The following is an 11,067-nucleotide window of genomic DNA, read 5'->3' on the forward strand; positions in this document are numbered from 1 at the left end:
CAGAAAAAGGTGGAACTGTTGCAGATACCTTAATACTTTTATCTTAAGGTCCCTGTTCACACTGCAAAAGAAAAGTGTCATACACTCCAGTTTCAGAAAGAAATTAGGTATTTATTTGAGTGCAGAAAATTGTAATATGTTTATTTCATAAGAAATATTTCTGTCACAGAAAATCACAATGCATTGGATTTTTAGTATTATTCAGTATTTATCAAATTCCCTTTGTCTTCTCAGATGACTTCCTGCTAGAAAATCTCTTGCATGTGAAAGAGGGTAGAAACAGAAGCATGGGTTAGTGACACAGGGCAAATAAATTTTTGAAGTCCTACACCAGTACATCCATCAGATCATGGAACTGAATAGTTTGCTCAAGTGGAAGTTTGGAGTAAGGTGTGTGTGTGTCCCAAGAGAACATTAGATATGATATTTGATAAGTAATTGTATAGGATATGTATAAATGAAAGAGAATAGCTTAAAAATTTATCTGTTCTGCAGAAATACCTTAGCCTACAGCTCCTGTAGAAGTAAACTAGCCCAGCTGCTGGTCATGTTAGAGTTGACTCTGCTGAGAGAATCAAAATGGCCTTCAGAAAACTTCGCAGAGAAGTCAGACACTGTGGTTCATTTGTACCAGCATTTGAGGTAGTTAATTTAGACCTAGCCTGGCTATGTCCATATGAACTGTTGTATATCCTTAAGTAGGATTTCATAACTCTTGCTATTCCGCATCTTACTCCGTTTGTCTGTAAAATTCTTCACAGTAGAGATGGATGTTCCAAAATTGAGTTATCTCATAGTTGTTATGAAGTAGTTCGGAATGTCAAGAAATTGTCTGCAGAGGATGCTGCACTGAGGCTCAAATATGTTCAGACACACAAAGATGTTCCTGCTTGCTTTATTGGATAACAAGAAATAGGACAATCTTAGACAAGGAACAGTTGGCATGTTACAGGTGTGAATCATTAGGAAGCCTTTAGTATAGGAGCACATTAACAGATAAGTCTTCACTTTTTTGAACTATAACTTGCAATAGTGTTGTAAGTGCCAGAAAACGCAAATCTTAATCCTAATCAAGAAACTAATGGTTGGAAAGGTTTTACTTCTGGATATTGTCTGTTACTGTCATTTGATGTCTCAATAACCTTTTGCGTTCTGAAACTGTGCTTAACTGTCTTGAATATAAGTGTCCATTTTAATTCAAACACTTCTGTTTTTTCTGTTGGCATTTATGTTGTATCTACTATATTGATTTTGTGTGGAAGAAGGGCCATCAGTTGAGTCTCTGTTACTAACCATCACCTCTATCATAGCAGTCAACAACAATAATTTGAATTTTCTAAGTGCAAGTACTCCTTGGTGGATAAGACTGTAGATTGACATGTACTCAAATTCTTTCTTCAGTAGTAGAAAGTGGAGCCTGAAAAGTAACTTTAAAGGCAATTTTTCTCCATCACTGCTGTTCAGGACCCTAATATTAGGTTATGGAACTTAGTTCAAGATTGGTAGGCTAAAGTTTAAGGACTTTTAAAAAGGAGATCATAGTTGAACACTGAAATGCCCTTCATGAGTATACATCTCCCTTACTTCGCTAATCATTTGCAAGTGAAGGAAGTTGCAGTTGTGCATGCAGTAATATAGGAAAATATTTATATATATTCTCAAGTATGATGGTGAACCATTTTTCTTCTTGACGTCTGTGTTTCAAAGACTGAAAAAAAATGCAAGGAAAATGTTTCAGCTCTGTGGATGGTGCAGAAAATCTCAGTTGTCTAGGCTAATGGATGGCTTAATTGTCCTGTGAATTCCTGCAGATGCCTGCTGATAAAAGCAAATTTGGCAAATGGTCTTTTCAGATTTCCCCACGAAAAGTGACTTTTCAGTATCTTTTTATACCCAGAAAGGTACATTTCAGAAATAAGGTCAAGTGTTCTTGTGGCTTCAGTTTTGCTGATGAGCAACCTAATGTAATAATGATTTAATGAAAGAGAATTTCTTCCTTATTTCAGGTTGCTAGTATTGGAATCTACGGCTCCTTCAGGAGACATGTCCCGCCCACACCACATTGCGTCAGTTGTTCCAAACCGGTATCCCCGCTGGTTCACCTTAAGTCACATTGAATCCCAGCAGTGTGAGCTGGCATCGACCATGCTAACAGCAGCCAAAGGTACAGTACTGTCAGTTACATACTCAGCTAAACGTATGCTTTTAATATTACATGAAGTAAACAGATTTTAAAAGTTGTGTTTAGGAGTCCAAATTACACTCTGTCAGGAGCTCAAAATGGGAACAACAAGCTGAACTGACTTAAACTTGTCACTTAATCTTCTAGCAAAGTAGTTAAACTAGCTAGATGGTAGCCCGATGGGCTTGATTTAAGGCTGAGGAGACAGCTTCTTGTTCTTCTGACACATTATGTAGACTGTGAGACCCAGGAGTGGACAAGTCACTTCTAAATTCACAAATTGGGATGACTTTTTGGTATGTACTGCACTAACACCATTAGGCACTAAACGAGTTTGTGCTCCCTTGTATCTTTTGTTCATATGTGATTTAATTATGGAATGTTTATAAAAACAAAATACATACAACTGAATCATCATTCTATTGCTGCAGCAATGGCAGGCTCAATTATAATGCATCTCTGGATGTTCTGGGAACTTGTTCTGTTTTGCTGATTCTATTTACATTTTGCAGGTGATGTTCGGAGGCTGGAAACAGTGTTAGAATCCATACAGAAAAATATTCACTCTTCGTCACACATCTTCAAACTCGCCCAGGATGCATTTAAAATAGCAACACTCATGGACAGCTTGCCAGACATCACTCTTCTGAAAGTTTCACTGGAGTTGGGCCTTCAGGTATTTCTCTTGTTCATTATTACTATAGCAGAAGACAGGGATTTGACCCTGTGCTGGTGGTACAGCTCTCTGAGTCACTGAAAGCCATACTGTCTTGTGCTCTGCCTGGAGATTTTAGATATTGTTTGCTAATGTGAAGCACAGTTGACTGGCAAACACAGAGCAAAGGTCTGCTCAGCCCCTTTGTGCCATTTGAGTGGAAAGGGATAGAAGTGGCTGGCTGCAGGGCGTTTTTCTGTTCAACGGTGAGAGAAGACCCATGCAATGAGGTCAGGAGTTTATGCTGGGGTGGCCAGAGAGCAAAAGTATTCTGCTGTTTAAAAATGCACTAGATCTTTTGCATGGCCTTGAGAGGCTTCTTAATATTCCTCCCATTCTTCCCTCCCTTTTTTTCCCCAAACGAGATTTAGTAGGTGCTTTCTGAATTAGCACAGAAACCCAAGGTCAATCATAATGTCCTGATTCTGAGGCAGATAGTGCTAACAGTAGCCCTCTCGCTTTCTTCATCAAAATGCACTCCACATACTTTGAGATGGCCATCCACAGCAGACTCAGTCTGAGGTGTACAAGAGCCTCAGTTCAATTTTAAGGCTCTTAGGAGAGACTTTACAAGCTAAAATGAGACGGCTAAGCTTTAGGTATCTGGGGTGGTATTGCCGTACACTGATGAATCTTGGAGTTTACACAGTTCATTTCAACAAAAATAAATCTCTTCATCACTCTTCAGGGAGTTCTTCAAAACAACATGCAAAGATCAGGAAACCACTTATTACTTTGCTTCAGTAAACAAAGCTCCAAAGAATTCTGGGGAAAGGAAATTGTATCCCAGTTGCTTTTCATGCCAAAGGAAGGTAGTATTTGCCTATTCTAGACTTTTAGAAGCTAAAGTCATTAATCAGAAGGCTGAGGTACTGTATGCTTTCTTAGCCTTTCTTATTTTTAAGGCTGCTGTGGAAAACAGCTTCTTGTTTTGCATCTTGGTATGTTTTTACTTTCAATGTTTGTTTACTTGAAAGAGAAAGATCTTCGTTTGACCTGTGAGTCGCCTCAAGCTTTCATCAAGTATCATTCAGAGGTAGCAGTACACTTTGGATACCACTTTATTTATGGATACCCCTGTGTGGTTGATTGTGTCATCAGAATGTCTTCAGTGAGATTTAGTGAAAGAAATATCATAAACTTGCACTTCCTATGAAAAGGTTCTTCACTGAGAGGGTGGTCGGGCACTGGAACAGGCTGCACAGGGAACAGGTCACGGCAATGAGCTGCCAGAGTTCAAGAAGTGTTTGGACTTTGCTCTCAGACATCTGGTCTGATTTTGGGTGGTCTCTTCCAACTCAGGATATTGTATGATTCTGTGATTCTTCCTAAATCTAGATCTTGGGATAAACTGGTGTATAAATTGTTCACTGTTCTGTTCCAAGGTGATATCAGCAATTTCACAATTTTCACTGGGATTTCTATTACAGAAAAACCTCTTAGATTGTTCTAAACTGGGGAGTAATGTATGGATTACTGGGTTCTTTCTCCCTGTTTCCACTGTCAGCATGTGTTCTGTGACTCAGAGGGAAGACATTTAAACTAGTTGTGGAAAGAGGTCATCAGCATGGCTAAATGGGCACGAAACTCCAGGTGTATTCTGTCCTACAGAACCTTACTGGCACAGATAGTGTAAGATCTGCAATTGCAGGAGAAACATATTCCTACACTTGCTTATTGTATGGTACTTCCATGCAAGTATTACTGCACACATGCAGATGTGCTGCTGGCAGAACTGCTGAGCAAATTAGTGCAGGTGATCATTCGATGCATATTTAGAAAGCGGTGTCCTTTCCTTTAAAGCCTATAAATAAGTATATAAACCTTTCTATGTGTATGGTAAAGGGGTTTTGCCCTGCTGCGGAAGCTAATGGTTGACTGTTTCTTGCATCCCTTATGGGTAGTGAGATCTTCCATCCATAGTATGGATGCTCCATCCCTGGGGGTGTTCAAGACCAGATTAGATGAGGCCCTGAGCAATCTAGTGGGTGGTGTCTCTTCCCATGGCAGGGGGTTGGAATTAGATGATCTTTAAGGTCCCTTCCAACCCAGGCCATTCTATGATTCTATGATCTTCCATTCTTCTAGAGTAAGAAACTTTAAAAAAAAATCTATCAGGACAAAGTCAGGGTTATTCCCAGTGGAGAGACATCAGCTTTCAGACAAGCTATGTGATTCACAGGGGTCTCATGTCATTTCCAGATTTATTGACCTGTTGGGAAGCTCTCTTCAATTGATAGCATCGGTCTTGGACAAATCTGAAACTTTTTTTTTAAGAAGAGGTGTCTCAAGAAGAACATAAGTGAAATAGTTCTTTGGATACATGGATTATGGTATAAATCAATTTTAGCTCCTCCTTGATCAAGACATCAATACATGCTTTATTTGAAATCCTTGTGGGTTTTTGTTTGTTTAAAATCATCAGTAAGGGGCCCATCTCTTACTGTTCTCATCTTGTCAGTTTAATCAAATGAAAAGGACCTGATTCCAGAACAGTTCAAGTCAAACTTTTCCGGGTCAAGGAACTAGATATAATACTGTTTTGCTCTCAAGTTAGGACTGTCTACACTGGAGTTATTATTATGCCCACTTGTGCTTACTGAAGACTCTTGTGACTAATCTCTGTACAGACCACTACAGAGAGGAAAGTCATCAGAGAAGGCTTTCAGAGAAGTGATCACACATACCCTTTTTAAACCTTTTTCCTTCATCCATCAATAGCAGAATTCGGTCCATAAACCTCTCTTTTCTCTTGGATTCACTCTAGTTGGGGGGAAGCTGAAAATTCATCTTGAATGTTGGAAGAGCATTACCCTTTAATTTTGTGCGCATCAGTAAAGGAAGTCACCTAGATTCATTCTCTTTGATAGAAAGAATAGGACGTAATGGCACTTCTGAGCCGTTTGACTTGCAGATTCCTGTTTTTCTTCCAGAAATACTTTAATCAAATGGGTGTTTCCATGCTCTGCATTAGCTATGTTTTCATATTTAAACCATGTTGAGTTGGTCCTTACAGATAAATTTGCTTTGTTTCAAAATGCTATTCTCTGCTCTAGCATTTAGATTACTGTTTAGTCAAACTGACACCGCAGTGTTTGAGGCCAACAAATTTCTTACCATATGACACCAGTTACCAAGCTCCCAAGCTAGGAATGCTGAGAGGCTAGCGTGGCATCACCGGTGGTTGCTTATAACCACACTTCTTAAAGATTTTCTGTTATTTCATGCTCTTCAGTAGTCTTTCCATATTCTTAATTATCCTCTCTACAGCTGAGGACTAAAAGAGGTGACAGGAGTAGTTGTTATGACAGAGGGCTACATGCCACTTTGAAATCACTTTAGCATTGCGAGGGCACATGAATTGAGAACCCTCTTGCAAGTGCTGCTGACTCCAATCTGTTTAGTGAGTGTATTTTATGACTTTAATACGTATAGTTAGTTGCTGAGAGCTTTATGATTGACCTACTATGCTTTTTATTTCATTGCTACAAGTAGTAATGCCATGGTATCATTACTGATGTAAGGGGAAAGCTACTAGCTTTCTTGACTGGTGTCTATGGGGACTGTTCAATTAGCTGAAGCAAGCTTTCTCTCTGTGCAGTGTATTATTTTTTTTTCTGAATAAAAGTATTTGCACACATTTTGATAAGCAACCTAGGCAGTAACTGCAAGTGATATAAAATATGGGCACTAGAGTCAAAGCTTTAAAAGCTCCTTTTTCTGTGTTTCTGATGGTTTTACGATGGGATTTCTTCACAGGGTATACATTCAGGTAGAGAAGTCATCACTATGAGTGTTTTAATAATAACTAAATATATTTGGAAGAATGTGTATCACTGTAGAAGTAGCAGGCAGTTGAATCTCAGTAGAGTCTTAGGTGCTGTCTGTATTGTTGAAGTCAATGAAAAGAAACACACATGTAAGGGAAAATTGGATGGGTTAGTTTGTCCAACAAGAGTGGACATGTTTCCGCTTTAAAGACTACCTTTCATAGAGGGAAGAGGCACAATAGAATTTAATTTGAATCATTAGTAATTGATTGGGCTTTGTTTTGTTTTTGTTCTTCCCTAGTATAACAGTCTCTCATTTAGACTTGAAAGACTTGCAGTTGGAATTACTCTCTGCATGCCCTTCTAAAGTAGCTGAGCAGTATTTTTCAAATCTTTTGACATATGAGTTGAAAAGAGGTTACAGAGTGAAAAGGGCAAGAGTCTCATGTTTTGAATCACAATGTATCTGAATAACTTAAATACCTATTTTTTGGTATATTCTCTTGGTTTTGCAATAGAATTAATTTCTGTTGTTTTCATAGGTGATGCGGATGACACTGTCAACACTGAATTGGCGACGGCGGGAAATGGTGAGGTGGTTGGTAACATGTGCAACAGAAGTAGGTAAGTTCTGAGATACTACTCAAGGGCTCCTGCCTTTTCATCAGTTAATCTTAGATGGATTGATCTTGCTTGTCAATGCTTAGGCTCTGCAAATGTCTCACACTTCTCTTGATCTATAAAATTCTTTCATGTAGAAGATGTTAATTGAGTGTTTTTCTATAGCACATGATAGAATAGGCACAGGCCAAGTTAGACAATAGTTGAGTAATGCAGTGTGACTTGTTTCCTCCACAAGATAGAGGGGTGTATTACCTCCTGGGAGATATCCAAGATTTCCCCTTCTTCCTTCCATGCTCTCTCTGGGTTTGAGGTTGCAGCAGAGAAGAGGCTCATTGTTATGGGCTGCTGCAGTGTGTTACAACTTTGCTTTCTCTGAAAGGCCAAGTTTTGGTTGCAGGTGAGATAGTTATCTGGTCAGCTGTGGGGAAGAGGAACCAAAAAACAGATGAATGAAATGCTGATAATGCTTCCCACTGTGTGAGAGGCAGGATCTCATGAAGAGGTCCTCATTTTTTTATTTTTATTTTTTTGGGACCCTGGATAAATCCAAGCTTAGAGTGTAATACATCTTTGTTATGTGGTTATGACATTGTGCAACCCTTTGCTCTGCACTGGAAAGCAAACCAAATAGTAATGTACCTAATGTTTAAATGTGCAAGGTAAATAAAGGTGGAAGGAGAACCAGCCTCATATTTAGAGGACAGCAGTGGAATATTAGTACACTCAGCAGGGTATTATGTTCATTTCTTTGTGTTGATGAGGCATCCCTTAGCTTCTGTATTCCAGATTACCATGTGTATGATGAGATTACAAAATCCAAAAGCGAATATGGGGGCATTAGAAACTAACTGTAAAAAATAAAAATAATAAAAAATCAGCAGCTGTGATATTAGGGACAGCATAAATAATATGATAAGGGAACAGCTTTAATTGTCAGTAGAGGTATTTCTGGAAAGCATGCTTTCCTGCTGTATTTGCTCGTTTTTCATGCGTTTGGGTTGGATTGTGTCTCATAGATGCTTCTTAGTTTCAGAACTTCATAAGATTGCTGATGCTTATTCTCTGAATTAGTTTCTTTGCTTTATGCTTAACTGGGAAAGTCATGTTGCCAGTGTCTTAGGAAAATACAGTTTGCCGTTGTATGCCCTCAGCCAGAAAGTGTTTTGTGTCTGCAAATTTTCATGCAAAGCTTGTTTTATTGTTTTTATATCTTTGCTATGATAATTATTACAGAAGTTATTTTACAGATATTAGTGTCTGGGTATTATTTTGTGCAGCTTCATATTGGCAAATAAAACGCTGGTTGTAATACTCCTTTAAATTAGTTTACATATTCTAATAGAGGTATCCCATAAAGAACCTATAATGTCATGCAAAGTACTCTTGAGACTTAATCAAGTTGGTAAAGCAAGGAATCTGTTTATAAATGAAGATCCGTTATTCTCTGGCTATGTTGAATTTTTGCACATGAGTTAAGGGGTGTGCAGGAAGCATCAGAGTCCTGCAGAGAAAATGAGGACCTCTGGGTGTGGTTTAGGTGGGCTCACAGATGTGCATAAACTGCCTCTAGCAATAATAAAGCACTCTAGTTGGCTATAAGGTTCAATTTATGGAACCCATCAGTCACCATTTCCCCCTTCCTCCCCCTGCCAAACAAACAAACATGCACATACACCAGGAACAAAATGATTCTAAGGAAAATACCTATTTCGGATAATAGCCAGTAGTACATATTGCTCAGAGTATTTCCCTAGTAAGGAGTTTGACATTCAAGTGCATATGAATGATACAAGATATATCCAAAAACCTGTTGGGAGGGGATGGGGGCATTGGGATTTTCATGACTTTTTTTTTTAAGGGCATACTTAGTAATAGATGCCATGGTGTAGATGCTAAACAGAGCCATTTAGAATGTTTTCATGTTCTTTTGTGTGTGCACTGTACCTTGAGATGAACATTGAGAAAAGAAGTTAAAATTGCCATTTAAAAATGTTTAATGTAGTAAGGGCTGCTTTTGAGTGATGTGAGGAGACCAAATGAGCCAGAACTTGTTACCCAAATGGTCTTAAATACAAGTAAAACATCTCAGTTGTCACACCAGAAAATTAAGGCTTATCTTGCAGGCTTTTTTGTTGTTCTCTGCATTTCACTGATTGCTACGGAGTTTGCACAGTAGCCTTTGTTTTCATGTCCTTTTCCAGCCATGTTACATGGGTTGGCCTTTCTTGCTGAGGCTTATCCCCTTGGATGTACCAGTAACCTCATAATCTTTGCTGAAAACATAATTTCTTGTTGAACATCTGTATTGCTAAGTTTTGTCAGTTGTGGCTAATCCTTTCTTTCTCTTCCAGGTGTTTATGCACTGGATAGCATCATGCAAAACTGGTTTACACTTTTCACTCCAACTGAAGCCACTAGTATTGTTGCTACAACAGTGATGTCCAACAGCACCATTGTCCGTCTGCATTTGGACTGCCATCAGCAGGAGAAGCTGGCTGGCAGTGCTAGGACGCTTGCCCTACAGTGTGCCATGAAGGATCCTCAAAACTGTGCCCTCTCTGCACTGACATTATGTGAAAAGGATCACATAGCTTTTGAGACCGCTTACCAAATTGTTCTAGATGCTGCTACAACCGGCATGAGCTACTCGCAGCTTTTTACTATAGCACGATACATGGAGCACCGTGGTTACCCCATGCGGGCCTACAAGCTGGCCACTTTGGCCATGACGCATCTCAACCTGAGTTACAATCAGGACACACACCCTGCCATTAATGACGTTCTGTGGGCATGTGCGCTCAGCCACTCCCTTGGGAAAAATGAGCTAGCAGCTATAATACCTCTGGTGGTCAAAAGTGTCAAATGTGCAACAGTACTGTCAGACATTTTGCGTAGGTGTACTTTGACCACTCCTGGCATGGTGGGACTTCATGGAAGGAGGAACTCTGGTAAGCTCATGTCACTGGACAAAGCCCCTTTAAGGCAACTCTTGGATGCTACAATTGGAGCCTACATTAATACGACTCATTCACGTCTCACTCACATCAGCCCTCGACACTATAGTGAGTTTATAGAGTTCCTCAGCAAGGCCCGAGAGACCTTCTTAATGGCTCATGATGGACACATCCAGTTTACACAGTTTATTGACAACCTAAAACAAATCTACAAAGGCAAAAAGAAACTGATGATGTTGGTTCGTGAGCGGTTTGGTTGACGAAAATGTGTGAATGGGGGGGGAGGGAGGGGGAGGGAAGGGGTGGTTTGTTTTTACTTGAGCCTGCCTTTGTATCCTTTTTAACTTAAAGAAACAGAGCCACACCGGTATTATATGTGTATAGTTATATTGAGTTTGCAAACTAAACTGTCATGTTGTGAAAGTTTGTGTGTTTATTTTTTTTCCCTTTTTTTCTGTTTTGTATGAGAGAGAGGTTAAAAAAGGTTTGGTTTACACTGAGTATATGTTGTCAAGTGGCAAAAGCCCACATCACTCTCCTGTTCTTTCTGTATACGTTCACAGCCTCAAAAACAAACATATATTGCAATGGCTTTAAAAACCAAACAAAACACCTCCATCCTGTGATAAGTACCTCGAATGGATTCAGCTTTACTCCTTTGTAACTCATCCTTACATTTCAGCGTATTTAAACAAACCAACAAATGAAATACTAATAGTTAAAAGGCTGACCACGTGGCTTTGCAGTGCTGTTCATCCAGAAGCATGGCACACAATGCTTGTGCATGTGGAAACTTAGCGACTGTCAACATACATTCTCAGG

General features: G+C 39.3%; 1 protein-coding gene across 1 annotated transcript in view; it reads left to right on the top strand.

The window, feature by feature from the left end:
- Positions 1 to 11,067, top strand: part of ZSWIM6 (zinc finger SWIM-type containing 6) — a 114,907-nt gene that overhangs the window by 102,652 nt on the left and 1,188 nt on the right. The window contains 4 exon segments of the mRNA XM_080574112.1: positions 2,007 to 2,164; positions 2,695 to 2,858; positions 7,210 to 7,291; positions 9,643 to 11,067. The exon segment at positions 9,643 to 11,067 is cut by the window's right edge and continues 1,188 nt beyond it. Of these exon segments, the coding sequence (XP_080430238.1) occupies positions 2,007 to 2,164; positions 2,695 to 2,858; positions 7,210 to 7,291; positions 9,643 to 10,505 (1,267 nt within the window). The 3' untranslated portion in view covers positions 10,506 to 11,067.

This window comes from Anser brachyrhynchus (assembly GCF_964034855.1).
Source record: "Anser brachyrhynchus genome assembly, chromosome: Z".
In the NCBI taxonomy this organism is placed as follows: Eukaryota; Metazoa; Chordata; class Aves; order Anseriformes; family Anatidae; genus Anser; species Anser brachyrhynchus.